The following is a 25,968-nucleotide window of genomic DNA, read 5'->3' as shown; positions in this document are numbered from 1 at the left end:
AGTCCACAAAATTTTGCCTGATATGAGCACCTTCTTCAAAATTATCCTTTTAAGGAGATAGAAAACCATTACAACTTTTTTTTCTATGACCTTGTCGTCCTTGCTGCCTATGTGAAACATGCAGGGCTAAGAAGACCTCATTACTGAGACAGCATAATGCACTAGCTGCAAAGTGAAATAATTAGTTAACTTTGGGCATTGTTCTAAGTAAAACATGTCTACCTTTGCACTGAAAATAAGCAATATTTTCATCATTAAAGCAGGTTTTAGGAGAAGTGTTTCACATCATTTAGGCCAATTCAGAGGAGAACTCAGATTTTTGAATCACAAATTTTCAATATCCAGCTTGAGTTATATGCATACATGTATATGATTGCTGTGCACGTCTGCAACAGTTGGACTTGATGACCTTAAAGGTCTTTTCCAACCTGCATGGTTTTATGATTCTGTAACAAAACCAATTTGAGGTGCAAGGAAGAATAAGCATTGCTTAACTGCGGCACCTCAGCATTTAGGGCTGTAATTCTGATTGTGCTTTCTTGAGGCATAGCAGCTTCCATGCAACCAGGAACGAGCATTTTGCTGGATAAGCAGGAGGTGAGTCCTTTACCTGGTCTCTTTCTTAGAAATATGTTAATATCAAGAGAAAAATGCAAAATCTCTCTACGTTTGTTTCCACACAGTTTCAATCAAAACAACATTCATTCTTCATCACAATTACCTTGGTGAGTTTAGATGGCAGTAACTCTGTAAAAATAGAAGTCTTGTAACAGCAAATATAGGCCATAAGAAACTCAGGTGAGCATTATCTTTCTGTACATATGCTAAATCTATGAGTGGGATTTTAAAAGTACATTGATCACTTAGGAAAAAAAAATTGCTATTGATTTCCAATGGGATTTACACCTGTAAGTCATTTAGAGAGAGATTTTTAAGATGTATTTAAGTAGGTAAACATCTAACAGGATTGAGAGGAACAGGGAGGTTATAGGCTCAAGGGCTCTCTGGCAATTGCTGTGGCCAGCATCAGCTGCCCTGTTATCTATCCCAACCCTTCCCTGATGTGATGAACACCAAGTTGGGGCACCCATGCAAAAGAGACCAAGAGACCAAAGAGCAAGGGCCAAGGTAGGCAGAAGAAAGCAAGGACCTATCTAAAACACCCATGAGGTACCCACTCCATCCTCCTTGTTATACATACTGCTATCATCTTTTTGTACAGAAATGAAGGACAGTGACACAAAGGGAAAAATATTTTTTTATTATCATTACCTTTTTAGGGAAGCATGATTTCCTTTGGAAGTTTTAATTTCATGTGTACATTCCTACCATCTTCAAACAGAACTCAGTTGTAAGTCTCAATTTATTGTGTAAAATGGTGTTTAATTCTAGTTGAAGCATACATTTTTAAATCTACCCATAAAACTTCTTGTGCATAGAGTTAAAATTTATTTGTACCTGAACTCCAAGCTAAGGTTTAGCAGGATTTTGTCATGTGCCCTACAGAAAAAAAGAAAAATACTCTTTCCAATGATGTATTTGAATATGTGCATAAATTCTGTAACACTTAAAAATGTGAGAGAAGTACCCTTTGCAAACAGAACCTGAGTCCATTTCCTAACACAAGACTCCTAACGTATTCACTGATATCTCTTACTAAAGCTCTAGTTTGCAAACCCCTCAGACACATGGATATATTAATATCCAATTTTTCTTTAGTTTAATTGTATCACTGAGACCTAATGTTTCAAGAAAATCAACACCTGAATCACAGAAGAAGACTGTATTACAATAAAGTCTTTTTGTTTGCTGAAAATAAAAGGATGAAAACTTTTTCTGATTTAACCCAAGACATCTCCTTGTTTTATCTCCTTTGCCATGCTATGATTAAGAAACATGACATTTTTTGTCTGCTTTTCATTCTTCTTGAGGTAAGCCACATGGTTTCCAACCTTCCTTTCCCGCCTCAGCAATTTCTCCAGCACCTAAGGTGATTGCCCAAGAGGGGACTCCAATTCTTAAGCCTGGATGGAGAGTTCCAGAAAGCTTAACTTTGCTTTTGATCATAAACCTGGTATAGGGCTCAGTTTGTAGCCATGCTGAAAAGCTTAGTCTACACCTACTACTTACTGAATCAACATGTAAATCATCTTATTTGAAGTATTGTTTTCTTACTTGCATCTTATTTTGTAATCTGGGTTATGACTCTAAAAAAAGAAGTATGTATAACATTTCAGTGAGGAAGTCTTGAAAGCATAGTCACATCCATGGTTTTTATTTCAAATGAGCAATTTAGCATGGCTTGAGAGAGGAAAATAAAAGAAAACACTGTTTGGACATCAATAAAACTCAAGGTTAGGGTCTAAAAATACAGCATCAGCCTTGTCAGCTTACCAAATCCAGGATCTGGAGTGGCACAGCTGTATCCTTTAAACAAAATTGTTTGTATTAATTACTGTGAAATACTGTAACAGAAAAGGAGGGCAGAAAGGGACTACTTTAATCCCTCTCACTGTTTTAAGGCAGGAATAAGTATACCTGTGAGATTTTTCTCATGTGAAACCCCAATATTTCTTGCACCAATTTAAGCCATTGCTCTTATCTACTGTATTTGGAGAGAGCCTCTTCCTCTCTGAAACAGTCTCTATAGTCTTAAAAATTGTGATAAATCTGGGAGTGGGAGAAAAGGAATTTTCTTCCCTGATCTAGGCAAGTTTTTTAGAAATATTTTATTTGTAGGTTATGTTCTTTACTAAGGAGAACATGTTATTCTCCTCTGGATGCTCTCCAAGTGTGCCACATTGCTCTTAAAGTATAATATCCAAAATCAGTCACAGTGCTCCAGCTGAGACTTGATCAATGATGGATAGAAAAAGGATCTTTCCATGTGTTTTGCAATCTATATTTCTGTCTGTATCTCCCACTCTTACAAGATTCAGGGGGAGTGCTGGCAACAGCACAGCTATGATTTATGATTAGTAAACTCCCAAGACCCTTTCCTGAGAAAATGCTACCTAACCAATTATTTTTCATCCTCTACTGGGGAGGAATAATCAACTAACAAGTGCCTTGCATCTTATTTATCTTTATTGAATCTCACCCAGTATTTTTAATCCCTTTTTCCAGATATTTAAGTTCTAAATAACCCTTGTGAGCACTTGCAGGCCCTCCCACTTAGAGTCACCTTCAAGTCTAACTTCCACTTCTACTGTCTAAGTCAGAAACTAAATTAAACAGCATTAAAACAGCAAGATGCCTCTGATGCGCCACCCCAGCTAAAAGGCCCATTTCAGTGTCAGAGAAAGGAAGGTGGCCTGGCACATCCACAGGCTGTTACTTATTTCTTTGCAATTCCCACATGCTTAGCCAGTCTTTTTATGTGCATTAGTTCTCAGAACTGGCATCAGGGTGGCCAATCTACAGTGACTACAATCCTCTGCTTTTCCCATTTTTCCCTGAGAGACCTATCCCAGTTGCCCTTTTATAGAACTTTACCCAACTTCAAAAGTAGCTATTGTGTTCTAACACAACTTCAGTCAATTTTTAATATTCTAGGCCCAGCTGATTTCAAAGTATCTAACATAGGTTTAAAGCACCTAGGTCTCTGCTTACTCTTGGACAAGGTCAGTTCTTCAACTCGGCATTGCTGTTACAGCACATTTTGAAATCATGCTAAAGACATACACTATACTTGACATTTGATGTTTGACTTTTGTAAGCAAATGCTTGTTTGACTTTTTCAAAAAGTACATAAAATACTGGTGGGCCTTTATGCTTTCACATTTTAGATGTATTCAGCAATTTATTAGTGAGTGAAGGGCACAACATAGGGTTGTTCAACAGCACTCCTAAATTTTGATCAACCTCTCCTTGCAAGAATAAAGCTTCTGAATTACCTGAACACTATTTTGAAAGCAGAAACACAGCTGTTTATTTCCAAATCTTTGGACTATTGATGAGAGCAGAGATTTGTTACTTACAGCTTGTCCTCTTCCCATATTTAGTGATCAGTATATAACAGTTGTATTATTGCTCAGATTTCCGGCTTTGTAAGATGCCTGATGTCTGCAGCAATTCTACCACTGTTTTTTATTCCAGTCATGAGAAAAAAGGAGATGAGGGATGTTAGGAAGAGTCAAAGATAGCATCAGAACTTAGTCTTAATTTGTGTCTAAAAAACTCTGCTTTACCCATTTATCAGGCTAAAGAGACACTTAGAATGTGTTTCTGATGACCATTACTACTGCCTTGTTACATGACTGCTCCCAATGCCTCCGTGCAGCTGATCCCATTGCCAGCGACCCCAGAGCACTGGTAAAATCTGATGAAGTTGCAGCTACAGGATTCTCCAGATCCAGGGAACCAGCACAGTAGAGACAAGAGAAAAACGTGAGTATTAAGCAGTGCCATCTAGTGTAGTGCAGGCACTCATTGACAGGGAAGGGAGCTGACCTCCAGGCATTTTTTAGCCTTTCACTGAAAGAAAGCCACAGTACTAAACCCATACACACCACAGAAGAGTTTTGATCGCAAATAAAAGTAAAAGATGCCAGAGTGGTTTTGTGCCTTTTAAGTTTGGCCTGATTTACACCCTGGTACACAGATCTCTATTTTTTTGGAACTTTGCCTGGACTACAAAGAGGCGAGTGTGTCTGCATAAGCCTCTCTATAGATTTGAGCATTCATACTGCCAGATTAAGAGACCCATTTGAGCAGTGCAATGACAGATGGCAAGAACTTGGTTGGAGGGAGCTACCAAACCAATTTGTGTGCAGCACCTGGTACTGCAAGGCTTTAAGGGAAGCTCTAGCAAGATTTGAAGTCCCTGATGGTACAGATGCTTTCACTACTGAATTAGAACTCCCACAGAAGAGGTTAACACACTGTCTCGTTTTAGCCATTGCCCATCCTATACAGAGCTCTGCATTGCATGGTGGTAAACTCTCCACATTCCCCACTAGCATTTACAGTTGCAGCATAGTTCAAAGACAGAAATATAGATAAAATACCCTGTGAAATCACATAATTGCTGTTAAAAGCCAATGGACACATACAACAATCAAATCTTTTACATAGGTCAACAAAGATTATTGTAGTAACCTTTGTATCAGCTGAACATTTTCCAGTCAGCAAGTACCTCCTCAGCCCTCTGCTTCCCTTGAGCAGGCTGGCAGACCAGCTAGCTGAACTGAGTACAGGAAATGCTTTCCAAGACTCTTCCCAAAGGGACTAAATCAATCACAAGCATAATTTAAAGCCAGGTAAAATAGGTAAGCCAGAACTTACCATCTGACTCCTTCCAGCTCTCTATCATCACCTAAATAACAAGCAAACCACCCAGTTTTGCATAACAGAACCTTATCCTTAACATAACCCAATCTCTTCAGCCAGAGCAGGCTCCCTCCATTAAGTAAGCTGCTTGTTAGCCTTATCTCATCAGCTGGGAGACAGCTGATTAGTTACAGGTAGAGGCTAAACCTGTCATCTGAAAGCCGCATCTCCCATGTGACCAGATGAGTTGGTTTTTTTAGATGTGTCTTCCTAAGCAGATACTTTGAGTGTTTTGGGATACTAAAAAACCAGATGAAATTATGTGACTGGTATTACACAGACTAATGGATTAGAGGAGAAAGTGGCTCCTTCCTTTTTAAAAACTATGACTGTGTTTTGGTTTGAGCAGTACAAGAAATGCTTCAGCTTGTGTCTGAGTTGTAAACGTGTCCTCCTACATGACAGCAGTATTGTCACAAAGAAACCATCTCTTTAAAGAAGATAATTTCTTTGAAAATGGTTATCTATACAAATGGGTAAATTAAAGCTTTTAGAGTTTTCAGTGCTCAGTTTGGGTTTTTAAAGTAATCACCTCTGCAGATAAATATAACTGTGCATCCACTGTTATTCACAAAACAAATATTTGGAAGTGTACTGAAAAGTAGAACAAAGCAGGAGCACGGGACAAGGGGACAGGAAGGGCAAAGCATGCAACGGCCAAGCACTTCTCACCCACTGCTTTGCCCCCAGCCCTGCCCCTGCTCCTGCAAAGCAGAGAACTGAGAGGTTTCTTCTTGCCCCCCGCATCTTCTGTGCTGCTGTCCGGTACCTCTGCACATTTGCCTGATCTCCCAAGGGCCTGATCTCTGGGTTGGAAAATGCTGTGTTAACAATTCCCCGGCCTTGGAATGGGGAATGACAGCATCACTGGCCTTGGGAGGAGGAGTGGCTGCAGTCTGTGCACTCTGCAGTGGGTCTTCCAGCAGGTTGTGGGTGGTGGAGTGTGACCTTCTTCCCTGTCCCCTCCCAGGAGGTGCATCTGTGCCTCTCTGCCCTGGTCAGCTGGGAAGCTGCAGGAGAGGACCAGGCCATGCAGCTCTTCACCTCCAGGTTCATTACACACATCTCTGGCTGAGGCTGGCAGCAATTACACAAAACCCCAGGAGAAAGTGGCCTGACTTGATGCTGCCTGCTCATTAAAATCTCCCTCCTTCACAGGAAGACCTCTGAAGAGTGCATGCCGATATTTTAAGCAAGATGTCATTTATTGAAAAATCTGGGAAAGATGTCCATATCATTCCATCATGTCAAAAACCTCACGAGGAGGAGACAGAGTCAATTATCCCACTGTGGACTCTTAGAAGCTACTGCTAAAAGCAGGTGGCTTTGGCCATCCCAATGCCTCTGGGACCTCCTGGTAGACATGCCCTTAGCTCTCGCCCTGTGTGTAGACTCAAGGTGCAAGCTAAATGTGGTGATTTTTGTATTTTATTGCTGTGTAATTTCAAAATGCTTTTTCAGAGCCTGTGTAAAGCAGCTAGGCATCTCATTCCCTTGAGAAATCTCACTGTACAATAAATGATTTTTACCCATATTTGCTAGCAGCAATCCAGTTCCCAAAACAGGTATGATAGCGGGGGTGAAGGTCTCAGAACAGGCAAATCCCTTATGCCCAGTACACTTCTCACACAGTATCAATAAACCTGAAGTGTAGGTTTGTCTAGCAACAGTGAAACTACACATTAGAAACTTGTCATAAATGAGTGTTTTAAGGTCACTTAAAGATTGCAAAATTCCCATGTGAAGAGCTGTTCTTAAAAGTTAAGTGCGAAACATTTAAGTGTTGCCAGTGCCAGAGCCCAGCCTAGCAGAGATCTGTCAGTATTGGCCTGCAATGATGGGTTTTTCCACTAACTGCAGGGTTCTGAATGAGTTTATCTTGAATGTCCAGACCATGCTCATTGCATTGAGCACCCTTCTCAAAGGGATGGCTGTTCTTTGCTATTAGCAAAATTTCTGACTAAATGTTTAGTGACTGCTATCAAAAAAATTCAGCAAGAGAAATTTAAAAAAAAGGCAGGTTATTGTGGATGTCCTGACCAAAATTACGCAGGATGTCAGGTCAAACAAGGAACTGCCCTGTTACTACCCTGATCTGGGCTCACTTTCTAATCACATAATTGACCCAATATTGTAAATAGGTGAGGTTCTGAGTGTTTTTTTAAATTCTTCCAAGTTGCTATTACCCGTTAAATTGCACTGCAGATAGCAGCAATTTTCCCTCCTTCTCCCTCATCCTCCAAAAATCTCTAATGCCTTACAATGCATTGCCACTTATCGCTCATTTTGCCACCTGAACACTCACAGGGAGCTGGCTGACTAATCCCTGCTGTTAATGCACATCAGCAGTAGTCAGATCACTCATACCTGAATCACTCACACCCTGTGCAAGCTGAGCCTCATTCAGGTGTTTAACATGCTAGTCCAAATGTAGTTCTACATTACAGTCATTTAGTAAATGAGTGATTGTTTTGGGCTTCAGAAGGAATGTGGGAGAGGGGAATAGTTTTGCTTTTCCTTACGGTGTTGATGCCACCTAACTTTTGCAGAAAACCAGTGTGATACTCATTGTCCAGCTCTTCTTCCCTTACTTTTTGTTCGGTTAAAACGAAAGGTTTGTTGGGGATTTTTTTCCAAATTGTGTTCATTATATCTTGATATGAAGTCAAAAACAGTGGTTATGTGTTGATCTTTCTTCACAAAGAGGTGTTGCATGATTATAGCAAATAGATGCAACCTGATCATGGATAAAATCCATAAAAGGATATATTCTGTGAGGAAAGTAACGTTATTCTGTGAAGCAAGTAACTGACATGAATAGTTCAACCTGTGGATACTTTATCTGCTATTTCTACTCAGACCTGCTACAGAGGGAAACAGCTTTATTTTTATAAACAAATTTGTCATCTAATTTTGTTAAAAGAAAAGAAAAAATAGTGAGAATATCAAATAATTGGTTTTCTCACCTATGCTTTAAATTGCACATCTGTATATAATTGCTGTTGTTTTATTTCTCAAGTAGTTAGTGCTGTGTGTAAAATCAGTTCTACTGACAACACACTGGAGAAAGAGTGGCACATTGTATCTGTGGCAGCTCAAAGACACAAAGTTTGCAGGAAAAAGTAACTAACCTCTTTGATTAGAAAAGCTCTTACATTCATTTTTTCCAGCTGTAATAAATGCTGCTCCCTCATCTATCTTGGCTCTTTTATATAGCTACAAATGTTGTAATGGCTTCAGATGAACTGTACAGAACTGCCCAGAGCTACACTTTGAAGTAATGTTTATTTACAGTTCTCTGTATAGTTGGTCTCCATGACTTACCATCAAAATGTCAAAAGGGTTCTCCTTTCCTTGTGAGCAGTAATTTTCTAGGTCAAGTAACATTTGCATTGAGCACTGCTCAGAGACAGACACTGCTGTATTTAGACAGTACAGTTTGATGCAGTGGCTGGGAAGATCTTGGACACATATTGAAATAAAAAATTGCCTGCCTGTTTTAAAGTAGATTTTTTCCTTTTGACTTCATACCCCTCCGTGAAACGTGATCAGGAGTAGAGAGGTCCTGTTCATAGAGGTCCAATATTGTCTTGCTTTATATTTAGTTCTGCATAAAAAAATCCACAAAGAACTATTAATTGATAATTCTGTGTCTTTTCAGTGTGGCAAATGCAGCATCATTTTGGCTCGTCCAGTGGAATTCACTTAAATCCAAGTCAAGGTTTCTTCTAGCTTCAGCAGCAGCAGAGTCTCATTCTTCAAATTTGATCTGGGGTTAATTTACAAAAGAGCCTGGAAAAATCAGGAGCTCATATTCCACTGAGATGGAAAAGGAGTGGGGCATCCCACTTCTCCCTGTACTGTCATGGCAAACTATAACCCATGTGCCTTTTGGAAGTATCTGCTGTCAATTACAGAATCACAGAATCACAGGATAGTTAGGGTTGGAAGGGACCTTTGGAGATGATCTAGTCCGACCCTCCTGCCAAGGCAGGGTCACCTAGAGCAGGTGACACAGGAACGTGTCCAAGTGCGTGAATGTCTCCAGGGAGGGAAACTCAGTGACCTCCCTGGGCACCTGTTCCAGGGCTCTGCCACCCTCAGAGTAAAGAAGTTCCTCTTCATATTGAGGTGAAACCTGTGTTTTAATTTATGGCCATTGCTCCTCATCCTGCCACTGGGCAACGCCAAAAAGAATCTGGCACCATGTTCTTGACAGCTGCCTTTGAAATATTTATATATATTTATGAGATCCCCTCTCAGTCTTCTCTAGACTGAACAGGTCCAGCTCCCACAGTCTCTCCTTGTAAGAGAGAGGCTTGAGACTGCAAATCATCTTTGTGACCCTGTCCAGTATCTCCTTGTCTCTCTTGTACTGAGGAGCTCAGAACTGGGCACAGCACTCCAGATATGCCTCACTGGGGCCGACTAGGTGGCCCTCAACCTGCTACCACACTCTTCCCGATGCACCCCAGGATTCCACTGGCCCTTCTGCCAAGGAACTGGCAGTGGCAAGGCACTTCTGGCTCATGGTCAACTTGTCATCCTCCAAGACTCCCAGGTCCTTCTCCACAGAGCTGCTCTCTAGATTGGCCCCCAGCCTGTGCTGATACTTGAGGTTATTCCTCCCCAGGTGCAGGACCCTGCACTTCCCCTTGCTGAACTTCGTAAGGTTTCTCTGTGCCAAACATTCCAGCCAATCAAGGTCCTGCTGAATGGCAGCACAGCCTTCAGGAGTATTGGCCAACCCCCCAAGTTCTGTGTAATCAGTGAGACTTCAGCTCCCCCAGTACTGGAGGAATGGTGGGGTGAAATACGATGCTCTGTGCTGGAGGTACTCAGCCCAAATGATTAGGGGTTCCGCAGCCTGAAAACCTTTGAATCCATATACCAGACAAAATGTCCCACCCAAAGAGCAAAAGTTAATGTAGTCCTTCACTTCACAATTCCCCAAGCAAATGTAAACAAAGGGAAAAATGCTTGAATCATACTTACAAGTGACTGTAGGAGAACATAAGACACAGGCAGCTGTGCATTAGCTATTTGGTGCAAGCTTACAGATCCCAAAGCTTAAAAGATTATTTGGGATCATAGATGTTTTCCTGGTAGTACACAGGGTACAGTTTTTTTTTGAGTTAACTCCTACAGGAGCAAGAGGAACAATTTCTCTGAGAAAATCAATCATTTCCAACTTCAAAATGCCTAGTGATGGAGAATCCATTACAATCCTTGGTAAATTGTTCTAATAATTAATTACCTTCCGTGCTAAAATGTGTCTAATTTCAAATTTCACTGGTTCCTGTCAGGCTTTTTTCCACTTGACCGAAATGCTATATATTATCAAATTTCTACTCCTCTATTCTATTTCTACAGGAAGACAGGAAATTTATAAATTATATCCAGCTCTCCCCTTAACCTTGTCTCTGTTAAGCTAAATAGATTGATGTACTTAAGCATCTCATTGAAAGACATAGCTTCCCCTCTTGTCACCCTTCTCTGAACCTCTCTCTGTCAGCCGCCAGTCCCCTATGGAGGACCCCAGAAGCAAACACTACTCCAGTGACCACTGCACCTCTGCTCATACAGAGGCAACACAGCTTCACTGAGAAATCCTGCAGCAGATACAGAGCACTGACCCTCTGACTCACAACCTTGGATTGAAAATTTACACCTGGCAAATTATTCCTTCCTTCCTTCCTTCCTTCCTTCCTTCCTTCCTTCCTTCCTTCCTTCCTTCCTTCCTTCCTTCCTTCCTTCCTTCCTTCCTTCCTTCCTTCCTTCCTTCCTTCCTTCCTTCCTTCCTTCCTCCCTCCCTCCCTCTCTCTTCTCTTCTCTTCTCTTCTCTTCTCTTCTCTTCTCTTCTCTTCTCTTCTCTTCTCTTCTCTTCTCTTCTCTTCTCTTCTCTTCTCTTCTCTTCTCTTCTCTTCTCTCCTCTCCTCTCCTCTCCTCTCCTCTTCTCTTCTCTCCTCTCCTCTTCTCTCCTCTCCTCTCCTCTCCTCTCCTCTCCTCTCCTCTCCTCTCCTCTCCTCTCCTCTCCTCTCCTCTCCTCTCCTCTCCTCTCCTCTCCTCTCCTCTCCTCTCCTCTCCTCTCCTCTCCTCTCCTCTCCTCTCCTCTCCTCTCCTCTCCTCTCCTCTCCTCTCCTCTCCTCTCCTCTCCTCTCCTCTCCTCTCCTCTCCTCTCCTCTCCTCTCCTCTCCTCTCCTCTCCTCTCCTCTCCTCTCCTCTCCTCTCCTCTCCTCTCCTCTCCTCTCCTCTCCTCTCCTCTCCTCTCCTCTCCTCTCCTCTCCTCTCCTCTCCTCTCCTCTCCTCTCCTCTCCTCTCCTCTCCTCTCCTCTCCTCTCCTCTCCTCTCCTCTCCTCTCCTCTCCTCTCCTCTCCTCTCCTCTCCTCTCCTCTCCTCTCCTCTCCTCTCCTCTCCTCTCCTCTCCTCTCCTCTCCTCTCCTCTCCTCTCCTCTCCTCTCCTCTCCTCTCCTCTCCTCTCCTCTCCTCTCCTCTCCTCTCCTCTCCTCTCCTCTCCTCTTCTCTTCTCTTCTCTTCTCTTCTCTTCTCTTCTCTTCTCTCTTTTCTCTCTCCTTCTTTCTCTCTCTCTCCTTCTTTCTCTCTCTCTCTTTGTGTCTCTCTTTCCCTCTTTCTCTTTCTTTCTCCCTTCCTCCCTCCTTCTTCTTCCTTCTTTTGTGGAGAACAAAAATGGAGCAACCACTTTAACAGACTGTTTTTCCTGTGGCTGTTGCTTTGTTTCCCAGAAAAAAAATTGGACTTTTTTTTAGAAATTTATTTTTCTACAACGCTTCAAATAATCTTTTTGGATGTCTCTTCCTCTTTGGAAATGGTACCTACCATGGCCAGGACACCCAGCAATACCAGAGAGACTTACAAAGAGAGATATCTAGAAAGGTGTTTTACCTTTAGTTATCCTTTAGAATATGCTTTAGTTATTCTTTAGAATATATTTCAAGATCATCCTTTAAAATGGACTGATGAGAAAACTTCTTGTGCTGTATTTGTGCTTTGGAGAACAAAAGTGATTCAGTTTTCCTTCACAGAATCATAGAATGTTTTGAGTTGGAAGGGACCTTAAAGATCATGATTCCAATAACCCTGTCATGGGCTGGGACATGTCCTTCCTATTTTGGTAGCCCCAGAATGGCATGCAGTAGTCCAGGTGGGGTGTCACAAGAGCAGAGAAGACCAGTTATTTCCTTCAGTATGTTTGCAAACCTGCTGTCTCTTCTCTAGGGATACTGCATCTACAGACAGATTGATTGTATTTCAATTAATTCTCTGAGGCCTGTAGCAAGGGATGGGCTAAGGATCACATCTTTCACGAATCCAGATGTGCAAATACAAATGATAGAGAAAAGCAAGATGAACAACAGGGCCAGCCAGCATTAGCTTGTGTATGATGAACAAGTTTCCGCCTATGTCCTTTTTCTGTTTCCTCGGACTAATTACCAAAATGAATGCATGAAATAGAAAGTCACTAATACACCAACAGGTAACTTTCTGCCCATCTAAACACAACACAGTAGGTGATTATAGAGCAGGGAGTCATGCAAGTTTGGAGGCAAAGGCCAAAATGCCCTCTTCCTTCCCATCAGAGACTGAGAAGCACCGTGACTGTTCTTGATCTTACAGAGAGAGTATATGTCTCTTTATATATCCCTTTTATGACCAAACCAAACAAAACCCACAGCAGAAACAGTAGAATATCTTTCTAAAGTACCCTGCCAATGTCCATGCACATCTCTACCTCCTCAGTCCCTGGAAGGAGTAAAAGAAGGCAAGGTGTTGCTTATGAAGTTGAGCATGTTATGGGATGAGTAAAATTCCCCTACTGAGTCATCATTTCTCAAGCATGTAGTATCTGTATAACGAGTTGGCCAGAATTTCAACACTGCATATGGCTTTTTCACACATGAACACATTTTTTATCACATATTTGTTTGAATGAGGGTATCAATTTCAGAAAACAAAATACAACTCTGGCTTGAAAAATAGCTGTGGGAAGTACAAAGACCTCCAGTTTTACATTCTTTCATAAGAACCATTACCCAAAGTTCAAGCAGAAATGCATGAAAATATATATAGCTTAACACTGCAAAGTTCAGTATATGTTAAACACAGTGAGGACTTTGCTAAGGCAGCATTGTTCTCTATGGGCTAGTGGTCATAAATAGAAATATTCATGCTATCCTTCACATTAAGCATTTTTTTCTGTTCCAGAGCCTTGAAGCATTATCCAATGGGGTGTTTGCTTTCTTTTTTTAATGTTGTTGTTGTTGTTTTGGTTTTTTTTGGTTTGTTTGTTTGTTTTAATGGTCTTTCCCTCTTGGAAAAAGAGAAATCATAATTACATGAGAGAACATGCTGGTTCAGGTGAATCCCTCAGGTTTCAGAGCAGTGGACAAGCCTCAAAAGTACCTTGGAGACTTTTAAGGATCCAAAAGATAAGGCACCATGATAATATTTGTTATAGCCACTTTTGCATTGCTTTATATACTAGAGAGTGGTCATTAAATGGCTGGGGACAAGAGGTGGAGAAATACCACTACTTAAAAGGAGTGAAATAAAACAAGCATTTGGGCTGACTTGTGCTCCATCTCTACCTCTCTTTCTATATCCCAGCTCAGAGTGAGGGGCTGTATCAAAGGGGTGCCTGGGCAGAATGGTCACAGAGACTGGCTCTGTCTAAAACCTCACTGTCCTAAGACTGATTGTGGCTTTTGTTCTGAGTGATACAAGTATGGAATTAAGGAAACTCACTGGCACACTGAGGCCTAACTAAACCTGTTTCTAACAGCAAATGGCTCACAAGGTCTGGGTATAGATAATTGCCAGGATTCTGGCAGATCTCTAGAGGGACACAGGGGGGCAATCCTTGGCTCATCCCTTGTATAATTCCTGAGTGCTGTCATCTTAGTGTCTCTTTGTTGTACTGCTTGGGGAAGGGCACAGCCAGTTAGAAATCAGAACTACAGCTAAATCCCTGTTGTGGAAAACCACTGCAGACTTTTATTTCTTTCTGTATGTTTCCAGATTGACAAAAAGGGCTGGGAGAGTCCTAGAGTGGGTGGGAAATATGGAACAGCTGTTTTCTGGACCACCCTTTACTAAAATGTACAAGGTACTTACAGGAGGTGGGACCTGTGAGGAGGTTCTCTCCGGGCCTGCCCTCCCAAGCTGGGAGATTTGCAGGACACAATGATGACTACCTCCGGCTCTCTGTGCTGGGCATTTCTACATATAATACCCCAAAATCTTCTACCTACTTTGTGGCAGTGTCCCATTGCCCTACGGGTGGCAGGGACCATCCTTGTTCAGGGATCCTCTCCTCACTCCTGAGGGATAACCCAGTCAGGCAGAGCACATGGAGAGTTGGAGACCAACAAAAAAACCAACCCAGCCATCCAGAAGAACCCTACAAGACAACCCGAAAGTTCTTCTTAGGTCTGAACCAATTTTACATGATGCAAATCACTGGTGCCATCACCTGGACTTGTGCAAAGCATTTGATACTGTCCCACATGAAGATGATCAGAAGGCTGGAGCAGCTCTCCTATAAGGACAGTCTGAGACAGTGGGGTTGGTCAGCTTAGAGAAGAGAAGGTTCTGGGGAGACCTTAGAGCAGTCTTCCAGCACCTAAAGGGGAGCTACAAGACAGCAGGAAAGGGCACGTAGCAACAGATGGGGAAATAGCAGTACACAGAAAGAGGGCAGGTTTAGATTAGATTTTAGGAAGAAATTCTTCACTGTGAGGGCATTGAGACACTGGAAAAGGTTGTCCAGACAAGTTGTGGATATCCCATCCATGGAAGTGTTCAAGGCCAGGTTGCATGGGGCTTTGAGCAACCTGGTCCAGTGGAAGGTGCCCTTGACTACAGCAGAGGAGTTGGAAAAGGATTTTTTTTAAGGTCATGGAGATCTGCAGCCCACTTCTATTTATAAGTTCCTAGTTGTCATGGGAATTATTTAAGTAATTTGGTTGTTTGTGTTCACTTTTTAACATTAACGATCTTTCATTTGTTGTTATTGTTCAGGATGGGGATACACCCAGTAAAAATTATTCAGCAGTTTAGCAGGAACAGAGAGACTAGTGTAAGGAGTGTGTGATAGATAAGCTGCATTTGGGTAGCAGGGAGCAGTCGTGTGAGGGCAGATACTATTTATACTGTTCTGCTGCTTAAAGTTGATGCTAACAACACTAATTTGGTTGTTTTGAGGATAACTTTATTGAGGACATCTAAATGTTACCAAGTACAAAGCTACCATATCACAGTTTATGAAAGGGCACTTTTCCAATGACCATTCTGGGACCCTACACATATAACCTCAAAATGCGCAGGGTGTTCTCACTTAAAGAGCATGGCTACCTTATAGTAAAAACCACAGTGGCAAAAAAAAGAAAAAAAGATAAGTACTCTAAGCAAATTGCACTTGTGAAACAAGATCAATTAGGTTAAGGACTTGGTGGCAATGGTGCAGTTGAGAGCCTCTGGATAAGGATCAAGGGACAAACAAATAATGTGGATTTTTTCGTGAGAGTCTACTATAGACTTCCTAGCCAGGACAATGATGCCAACAAGTTATTCTATGAGGAACTAAGGGACACTTCCATGTCAACTGCCCTTGTCCTTATGGGGGACTTCAGCTTGCCAGAAATCAACTGGGAGCATCACACAGCTGATACAACCCAGGCCAGAAGATTCCTAAATAACCTGGATGACAACTGTATGGAACAGGTGCTAAGGGAGCTGACTCAGAAAGATGCCCTCCTTGATCTGCTGCTTGTCAACAGCGTGGATCTCATGAGCAAAGTGGAGATTGGCAGCTGTCTTGGCCACAGCGACCGCAAAGAGATTGAGTTTAAAATCGCTGTTGACATGAGGGAGAGTGCCAGCAAAACCTCAACTCTGGACATGAGGAGAGAACACTTCAGTGTGCTCAGGGAATTAGTAAGTAAATTTCCCTGACAAAATGTTTTTGCAGGTGCTGGGGTCCATCAGTGCTGGTCACCTTTTAAACATCACCTCCAAAGGGCACAGGAGCAGGCAATTCCCAAAAGTCAGAAGTCAAGCAGGCAAAGCAAAAGGCCAGCTTGGCTGCACAGGAATGTTCTCTTGGAAATAAGGCTAAAAAGGAAGGTGTATGCCCAATGGAAGCAAGGTCAGGTGACATGGGAAGAATACAGAGATGCTGTTTGCCACTGTAGGGAGAAAATTTGTGTGGCCAAAGCTCAGGTGGAGTTGAAGCTGCCAGAAATGTGGGAGACAATAAAAAGAGTTTTTTCAAATATATGAATGGCAGAAGGAAGTAGAAATATCATGGTCCCATTAGAAGATGAGGATGTCACCTCACAAATAGTGACATGGACAAGGCAGCAGGGTTTAACCTTAGAAAAAAGTTCTTCACCCAAAGGGTGGTTGGGCACTGGAACAGGCTCCCCAGGGAAGTGGTCACAGCACCAAGCCTGACAGAGTTCAAGAAACGTTTGGAAAATTCTGTTGGGCATGTGGTGTGACTTGGGGATGGTGCTGTGCAGGACTAGGAGTTGGACTCGATGATCGTTGTGGGTTCCTTCTAACTCATTTATTTTGTGGTTCTGTGATTCTGTGAAAATAGTGAAGGAAGTAATATCTACAATGAGATGCAACAGTAATTTCTTCTGTTTTGGTCTTTAGTTATCATTGTCTATAATGTTGTGGAGTCAGGAGGCCCCCATGCTGCTGATGCAAATACATGGATCAAATGCAAAAGTAAAATTTGGATGGTATTTTACACCAGTGAGGGATTAATGTTGTATTTTGCCAAATATTTCAGATTGAGAAATTCTCTTCTTCATTTTTGCTTTCTCCCTAGTTTCTGTCCTGTTGTAAGCAGGACAATGGCAGCTGGTTAACCACACTCTGTTCCAGTGCTGACTTTGTCTACTAGTGCCTGACACAATGGCTGTAGAACCATATCTGAAACTTTCTGGAACATTTTCCAATTATCACATCTCCCTCCATGGCAATGAAGTTGAGAACACTAACAGAGATAGACTGCTAGCATTTACAGCACTGCCTTATTAGTCCTGGCTTGGTTTAGGCAACACACTGGGTGGTATTCCAGTAGCTGGTTTATATTAGTGTTGCTGTAGCTGAGAAAGATACATTACCTGTAGAAAGAATAAAAAATACTATACACACACACAAAAAAAATCCTTTGTGCACACCTTCTTCTTTAGGATGAAAGCAAGCAAGGTTGAATGCAAGGTGTCACTGTGACAATAAAAAATTTTCAGTGCCCATATACAAACCTTAAGACATTTGAAACATTCTTTTTTCTTTTTTTTTCATTGTGTGCCACATACTTACTCCCTTCTCCTTTTTTATTACTAAGGAAATGAGGACATTTTCATGAAAACAAGAGCTTAGATTCTTAGAAGTTTGTCAATTCCTGCTTATATTTTTCTGTTCTGAAGGGATCGGAGCTTTCTGTACAGGGTACCGTAATTGCTTCCAACTCAACGAGCTGTGATGAATAAGAAGCAGGAACTTTTAAACAAAGACCCTGTTTTCATGCAAATATTCTCAGTAATAAAGCATAGAGTAAAAGAAATATGTGAAGTTATGTTTTGCAGAACTGCTACTTAAAGCAAAGCAGCTTTGTAGAATGAAGCCAAGTCTGAATTTTTCTAACTGCATGAAGGGGAAGTGAGTTTGAGTATTTTCTCAAGAGATTCCAAATGTCGCCAAAGAAGATTGTTAAAAAATAAAGACAGAATATATCCCAGTATTATTCTCATTGGCATCATAAACATCACTCTATGTGAAAAGATCTTAACCAGAACTATGACACCATTCCCACATTTCATGAATTCATTCTCACATTTCTTTATAAACCTAGAAACATACAGCCTCTTTCCCCCAAATATTTAGCAAGTATGTTCTTATAAGCCATCTCTGAGTCATTGCTTCGGTCTACCTCCTCTTAATTTTCCAAAACCAGCAGTAACTTAAGAAAAATAGAGAAGAATATTGGAACTGGAAGAAATTTGTAGAAAAAGAATTATATTGAATAGTAATTAATGGTTTAGGCTTTGCTCCATGATAGCTCATTCAGTAGATAAATCAAAACCTAGGCAACATTCATTCATTTGAAGCTTTCACACATTAGTACTACCAAGTAATCACCTTCTGACCTCCTAAGCAGCGAATACCTTGGAGTTACCATTAAGGATACCTTTCTAGAGTTGTCCTTTGCCAGTAATATTAGTAGGTGGAATGGTGACTATTTTCTTCTCAGGGAAGCTGTGTCACAGCAGAGTCCTACCTCCCTAAATGCAGTCAGGTGACCGATTATCGAACCACTCAGGAGATTCTGCCATGGATGTGAGACCAAAGGGAGAGAGCACAGTCAAGCCCATGCAGTGTGGGAACACTGACTTCTACCTCCACAAGCATTAGGGCTTGCAGTGCTCAATTGTTGCTGTCATCACTGGGCTGTAAAGGACGCGACAGGACACTTCCACTGAAATTCTCTCCAGAAGAGAGGAAAAGCGCTACCAGGTACATAGTTTAAAGCAAACCATTTGGAGCTGCAGTTTCTTTATTCCTCAGCACATCTTCTGTCAGTTCAGCATGGATGATTTTCAGTCTGCACAGAAATGGGCTTTCCATCGTAACTCACGGACATGGCAAGTCAGAAGTGTCAAAATAATTTTTTCTCACTATGTCAGTGAACAAAAAACCCAAGAGACAGGAAATTCATATCCTCAAAGGCTACCCTTAGCCATCCAGTAGTGCCGTATCAAGCACTGTGCTGAAATATGGTGCATGTTTTCCAAACACTCCTCTTTGGCAGAAGTCAGATGACAGGTTTAAGCCAAAAATCTTTTTTTCAGCAAGTTTAAAAAACTTGAAAATATCTCTCAGCTTTTTCCATAGACTCAGTTCCATGTCACTGCAAGATTGTAATTTCATCTAGAAACACTGGTAACTCTAATGAGAGACATCAGGCCCCATTCTGCCTGTCTTCACTTTTTATTGCCAGTGGACTTGTTGGAGCTGATAATTCAAAAAATACAATATTTATGATATTCATGATTTACTTTAAACCTCTTTCACAGCTTGATGCACATGAGGCAATTCAAATCACCAAAACTCTGTTTTGCAACTAACACTTCATTCCAGTGAATGGAAACGTTCACACATCTGTTGGTGGTGTATTGTTTCAGGATGGCTGCAGAGCAATCAGGCCAGCAAGGCACGGATGTGGTGTCTCCACACCAGAGAGAAACTTTCATTTTCTGGCAAAGGCAAGTGAGTTCTGCAGAATGCAGAGCACAGAACAGCCTCAGTCCGAGGCATCCAAGGACCAATGCAGTCCCTCTCCCCAAGGATGCTACAGCTGAATAACAGGGTGTCATTAGAACTCTTGACAGGGGGAGGGTCTGTGCAAGCCCTTTTCATTGCAAGGAGATTTCAGACTGTGTTAATTAAACTCTGTTAATTCTGATACAAAAAACCCACCCCAAACCCTAAAACCAGACAGTGAACTTAACCCCATGTAATTTTTCTTATTTAAATATAATCTGATAGTGATGATTTCAGAGTATCAGAAGATCTCAAAACGGGAGATAAAAAATCTGCACTCTAAATTCACCATATAAATTCTGCTGAAATTACTATACACACACAATATATATATAATCCCTATATATGCATATGTAATGAGTATAGGTTATGCAAATACACTCTGCAATGTATATTTATATGAAAGTGAAGTCATGTACCATGCAACTGACCTTCTTTAGATCACCAATTATTTATGGAAAGCATAATTTTGTGTCCTGTGCTGATCCATTGTCTGGCAGGGTTGGGGGGGTTCCAGGATGTTCCTAGGACTTCTGGCCAAGTGATTACTGGAAGCAGTCATGAAACATCCGTATCTTTCATCAACACGAATCATAAATCTCAACTGTAAAACAGAGAAAGAAATCCAGCTGAGTTAAATATTACCTGAGTTTCTACTCTCCATCCCCACTTCACCCCTTAGGTGGTTTTCCTCCATGTTTTTTTCACAAGGGCATGTAGTGGTAGGACAAGCGGGAATGGCCTTAAGATGAAGACAAATTAGATATTAGAAAGAAATTCTGTACTATAAAGGGGGTGAGGCACTGGAGCAGGTTGCCCAGAGATGTTATGGGCTCCCCATACCTGGAGGTGTTCAAGGCCAGGTTGGATGGGGTTCTGAGTAACCTGGTCTAGTGGAAGGTGGCCCAGCCTATGGCAGATGATTGTTAAGATCATCTACTTCAGATTGTTAAGATTCCTTCCAAACCATTCTAGAATTCTATGATTCTCTCTACTGCCTCAAAACAGTTTGAAAAAATTATTAATATTTCTGGGTTTCTTTAAGGCATGGTCCAAACTTCACGGAATTTAGGAATATGTCTCTGCTGAGAAGGCACAGGGCTCTTTACATGATCCAAAGTGATACTCCTGGCTATGGAATTATTTTCTGATCTACTAAACCACTCCTGCATATTTCAAGCATTTTACTGATCCATGCTATAACTGTCTGGATTGTCACTCCTGGCTCTGTCACATCTTCCTTTATCCCCTTGCTTTGTGTGCGTGCTTTGGATTCAGTCATAGCACAGTATCAGTGTGATACGGAAGTTACTGAGACCCTCAGCAGGAGGCTGGGTTGAGAACAATTATCTGACAGAATTGTTTAGCCATGCAGCCCAATCCATGTTACGACCCTTTTTCTAAATGTAGATCTAATGGCACATTAAAGTAATATTACATCTCATAAAGCCTGCTGCGTAAGAGTTCAGCGAGGTTCCCCTTGCTCCCCTTCTGCACAGCAGTTCCTTTGTTACTGCCTTGCCTCTAGATCCTGTGATGGACGGGAGTCCCGTGCTTCTCTAACACTAAAATGGGGCTGCCAAGATAATTTATGGGCCCTGTGGCCAATAAAAAGCCTCAAGCCTCCTCGGGTTATCTCTAAGTCCTACTTTTCTCTGCCCATTGTGCCAGCTTGTCCTCTCAGATTTTACAGACTGCATGAAAGGTTTTGGCAACATAAACATCCTCCAATAGTCTTGTCCTAGCTTTGCCTGTGTCTGAGGTGTTTACAGAAAGAAAGCAGAAAAGCAAACATGGGACTGGAGGGAGAGGGGAAAGAGGGGGAAAGGAAGAGGGGAGAGAGAAGAGGACAGGTACATGTGAGCTGGGTTAGCTGGGGAGATGGAGGCCGGGTTGAGGTGCCCATGTGCAGTGCCAGCCCAATGGACCAGCATGTCCTGGCTGGGGTGTGTAAGGAAGGGCTTCTCCTGGTTCTCTCAGCACCTTCGGCTTTTGCACTAGAAATCCAGGCTCGGTGTAAACAGCGCGACAGCCCATGGAAGCCTTTTTCCGCAGGACACAAGCGAGTGAAAGCGAAGGGTGCTCGCTACTGCCCAGGTCCGGGCAGGAAAAACAAACAGCTGCCTTTCCACTGGGCCCTTCCAGGCCCCGCGTGACTGGATACCCAGACACAGGTGGGATTTCTGCAGAAGACACCCGAGGCACAGCCCGGGAACCCCGTAGCCCTCTTCATTTCAGCGACCTGAGCCGGAAACGGCACGTGTTTGGGTTGCGGTGGATTTTGGGCTCCCCTCCCGCCCAGCGAGCGCCGAACGGCGGGGCGGCTGCTGCTCGCCGCCCGCCGCAGCGCGGGGTGCGATGCCGCGGGCACGGCCGGCCGAGCCCCCGCCCGCCCGCGGGGCCCAACGCGGGGCTGCGCTCCCCGGAGCCGGCTTGCGCGGAGGGTCCCGAAGGCGACGGGACACGCGGGGAGCGCTGGATAGGGGCGCCCCGGAGGAGCGCGGCCCCTCCGCTCCGCCGGGCGGGGGCCGAGCCGCAGGGAAGGCGGCGGAGCGGCTTCGCTCTCCGTTTCCGAAGGAAAGCCCGGCCCGGCGGCGGCCACGTGTCCCGCAGGGACCCCGCCGGGCCCGCCGCGGCCCCGCCGGCCGGTGCGGCGCAAAGTGCGCGGTACCGCCGCTCCTCCTCCGCTCCGCCGGCAGCGCGGGCGAGGTGGCGGAGGGGATGTCCGCCGGGGGCGCGGAGGCCGCCAGCCCCCCGCCACGGCCCTGCGCGCGTTTCTTGCTCCAATAAGCAATAATTAGGTCCTCAGCTAATGAAGTGTCAGCTGATCCGCTCGCTCCGTCTGCGCGCGGGGAGGCGGGGGGGGGGGGGCTGCGCCCGGAGACATCGCCATGGAAACGCTGCCCTCGCCTTTCTCCCCCCCGCCGCATCCCCCCCACCCCCCGTCGGCCCGGGCCGGGTGCGCACCGTCCCCCGCGCCCCGCCGCGCCCGCGGAGGCGGGCGCATCCCGACATGGGACAGCGCTGCCCGTCACCGCGCCGCGCCGCCGTCGCCACAGAAACTTTTGTCCCGGCGGCCAATCAGGGCGCGGGGGGGGCGCGGAGCGGCGCTGGGCCCGGCCCGGTGCGCCGCCGCCGCCAGCCCGGCGCGGAGCGCAGCGCGGAGCGGCGCAGCCGAGCGGAGCGGAGCGCAGCGGCGGCCCCGGCGCGCTTCCCGCGGCCGGGCGCGGGCCGGACTCGGGCCCCAGCCGCGGAGGTGCCGCACGGCTGCGGAGCGGGGGCGCGGAGCCGGGCGCTGGATGGCGGAGGCGCGGGCGGGCGCGGCCGCGGAGAGGCGACGAGAGGAAGCGCAGCGGCGGAGCCTTCCCCCCCGGCGGAGGGGCTGTCCTGCTTGACGCGGCGGGGGAGACCGGGGGGAGCGCGGAGATCTCCGGCGTGAACTGAAGCTGTGGCAAAGGGAGGGGGAAAAAAAATCAGGATTGTCTGTTTTCTTCTTCTTCCCCCTTTACAAAAAGGGGGTTTATGCTCAGCATCCGCACGCAAACTTACTTGAATGCGTTGTAGCCAGTTTAGTCCAGAGACCAAAGGATACCCCGCACCCGAGGAGTCCTACATGTGTGAGCACCATCATTGCACTGGCAGAGCAACGAGAGCCGCCTCCTTTCCTGTACCAACATCCTCCTGGGACTGATCTCTCCTCCGGTCCAATATCCAAACCTATCTCATATATATGGGTTTTCTTTCTTTTTCTTTTTATTTTTTTCCCCCTTCCATCGGCTGGGATTGCTAAGTAAATAAATAGAGGAAAATTCCTGAAAGGGCGTATGAAAATTCGATGGGACTCAATATGAGGAAGTGAAATTCTCACAGACCATTTTTTAAAATTAAAAATTATGTTCTTTTAAACGCGGATCGGATGCATTAGGCTTAGAAAATAGCAGGTAAGAACTTTCTTTCTTTCCAGTACCTTCATGCCCGGAGCGGGGATATCTGAAGCAAAGCTGCCCAGCCTTGGAATAAAGGGGGAGCAAAGAGACCAGTGTGCCCTTCAGTGCTTCCTCCATCCTGCGCGGCGAGGCGGCTTTGGGGAGAGGCACAGCTCGCCAGGACAGAGACAGAAAGCTCAGAAAGCCTTCGGAGAAGACAGCCGAGGGCTGCCGGGGCGGAGTAGGGTGGGCTTTTTCTCTTCTTTCCCTTTTTTTTTTTTTTTTTTTTTTTGCCTCTTCTTCACCTGCACTATCCGGGGTGAATCCGGGTGCAGCTGATGTATGGAAAAGAAGAAGGATCCGAGTCAATATTTTCTTTTCTCTTCGCTAAGCAGAGGGATAGGATTTTAATTATTTATCCACCCGAACCCTCTCCGGGTAAGACGCTGCTGGAGCCAGTGGGATAGTCCTGCCTTGCACAATTATTAAAGAGACTGATCACGTACAGTGGAAGGATAAGAGGAACCTCCACCAGATCCTTTTTGCCTCCTGTGAAAAAAAAAATAATGAAGGAGAACATTGCCACACTATTGAATTGATTGCTGCCCCCCCTACCCATCCCCCTCCCGACCCCCACCCCCCCGAACCACCACCACAACAAAAAAAAAAAAAAAAAAAAAAGAAAAAGAAAAATCCGCTGGGATCTGCCTGCACCGGGACCTCCTTCGCTCCGGCTCGGAGGTGGATGCATTTTTCATGAGCGCTGGGTGAACAGGTGCAAAGTGCGGCGGGGCGGCCCGGCCCCGCACCCCGGCCCGCTTCGGGGCGGCGTGTGTGTGTCCGTGTGTCTGCCCGTGTCTGTGTGCGTGTCCGTGTGTGTGTGTGTGCGCCCCGGCGTGTGCATGTGTGCGTGTGTGTATTAGGAGATTATGGAGAGCAGCGACCGGGACATGTACCGCCAGTTTCAGGACTGGTGTCTCAGGACTTACGGGGACTCAGGAAAAACCAAGACGGTGACCCGTAAAAAATACGACCGGATCGTCCAGCTCCTGAACGGCTCCGAGTCGAGCTCCACGGATAATGCCAAATTCAAATTCTGGGTCAAATCTAAAGGCTTCCAGCTCGGCAACTCGGACGAGGTCAGTGGTGGTGCTGGAGGAGGGAAGCAAGTGCTGTACGTGCCAGTCAAAACCACGGTTAGTAGAGAATTGTCTTCCTTGTTCTATGTCGGCCGCTGCAGCCCGCTCCGGGAGCGAGAGGCGCAGGGGGAGCCGCAGCCACAGTTGGCTCCTTCCTCCCTCTTCCCCCAAGTCATCATCACCATGTTGCGTTTGCCTGTCACATTATACACCGCCGAGGTCTTTGTGGGTCCTTTTATTTAAAGCGATCGTGCGCACAACGCACCCCGCCGGGTCGGTGTCGTTCTCCTCCTCGTCCTCCTCGTCCCCCCCGTGCTCCCCGGGCCGCTGCGACGGGGTTGGGGTGTGCTATTGTCCCGCCGCCGCCGCCGCCGCTCCGGCCATTGTGCCGGGCCCGGCCGCCCCGGGCAGCGGCCCCCGCCGCCGGCGGGGCTGATGGATGGCGCACGGGGGTACCCTGCCTGGCACAAAGCCAGGCGCGGCGCCGGGCGGTGGTTCCCCGGGATATCTGTTGGGGTTTATTTATTTATTTATTTATTTATTTATTTAATTTTTATCCTTTTTTCTTTATTGTTATCCCGCAGCCCTGGCGCCGCCGCCGAGCGGCCACGAATGTGCCCGGCTTAGCTGTGAAGCGCCGGCTGCGCTAGTAAGGGGCGGCGGGAGAGAGAGGATGCTCAACAAAGGGAGGACGGGGTTCCGCATGACCGAGGGAAGGGTGTATTTTGTGACACTTTCTGGGGTCGCAGGAGCCCCTCAGCACTCCGTTCGATGCGCTAGGGTAGCGTGGCATCCCCGGCAGGCGCTGGCGCTGCGGGCTGGGCGCAGGTCTGACAGCAGGAGAGCTATTATGCTTGGTGGTGGTAGGAGCGACAGATTTTCCTATTTAAGAAGATGGGGACTGTTGGTTGCAAGTAGGTTTTGCCTATTGAACTCTCTTAATGTATCATTATTCTTACTTCTTATGCGCTGGGTCACGCAAGCTAAGCTTCTTTTGTCTGTGCGTGGGGCGGGTGTGGAGGGGGAGCCGAGAAAGGAAACCCGGCAATTAAAAATATTCCTGCTTGGGCATTTGGCTTGGATGAGCAATACTCTCCTTTTTTATTTTCTTTCTTGGAGTGGCGGCTTATCTGGACCTAACGGGAAGGTTGCTAGGTGGCGCAGCAAAGGGGGCTTCTTGGAAAGTATTCTGGGTTGGGTTGTGACGTAGGCTGCCG

At 45.0% G+C, this 25,968-nt stretch overlaps 1 protein-coding gene and 1 long non-coding RNA gene across 6 annotated transcripts in view; one reads left to right on the top strand and one right to left on the bottom strand.

Annotated features, from left to right (window-relative positions):
• Nucleotides 1–11,952: 11,952 nt before the first annotated feature.
• LOC125316874 lies at nt 11,953–24,423 on the bottom strand. Of its 2 annotated transcripts, XR_007199881.1 has the most exons (4): nt 24,333–24,423; nt 23,236–24,161; nt 20,118–20,290; nt 11,953–19,639 (listed from the first exon to the last, which is right to left on the bottom strand). It is a non-coding gene; the product is annotated as an uncharacterized LOC125316874 (long non-coding RNA). The 2 variants fall into 2 exon arrangements; XR_007199880.1 differs by lacking the exon at nt 24,333–24,423 and having other exon boundaries at nt 23,236–24,228.
• NOL4 (nucleolar protein 4) overlaps nt 24,358–25,968 on the top strand; it is a 190,299-nt gene continuing 188,688 nt past the window's right edge. The window contains exon 1 of one of the 4 annotated variants that reach the window (XM_048286256.1): nt 24,358–24,751. In XM_048286256.1, the coding sequence (XP_048142213.1) occupies nt 24,542–24,751 (210 nt within the window). In that variant the 5' untranslated portion in view covers nt 24,358–24,541. Of the gene's footprint in view, nt 24,809–25,968 lie in introns of all 4 variants that reach the window. The other 3 variants (XM_048286255.1, XM_048286257.1, XM_048286258.1) reach the window with 3 other exon arrangements.

The sequence above is a fragment of the Corvus hawaiiensis genome, chromosome 26, assembly GCF_020740725.1.
Source record: "Corvus hawaiiensis isolate bCorHaw1 chromosome 26, bCorHaw1.pri.cur, whole genome shotgun sequence".
Lineage (NCBI taxonomy): Eukaryota > Metazoa > Chordata > Aves > Passeriformes > Corvidae > Corvus > Corvus hawaiiensis.
The sequence above is the reverse complement of the archived record's forward strand: the minus strand, read 5'-3'. Positions and strand labels throughout refer to the sequence as shown.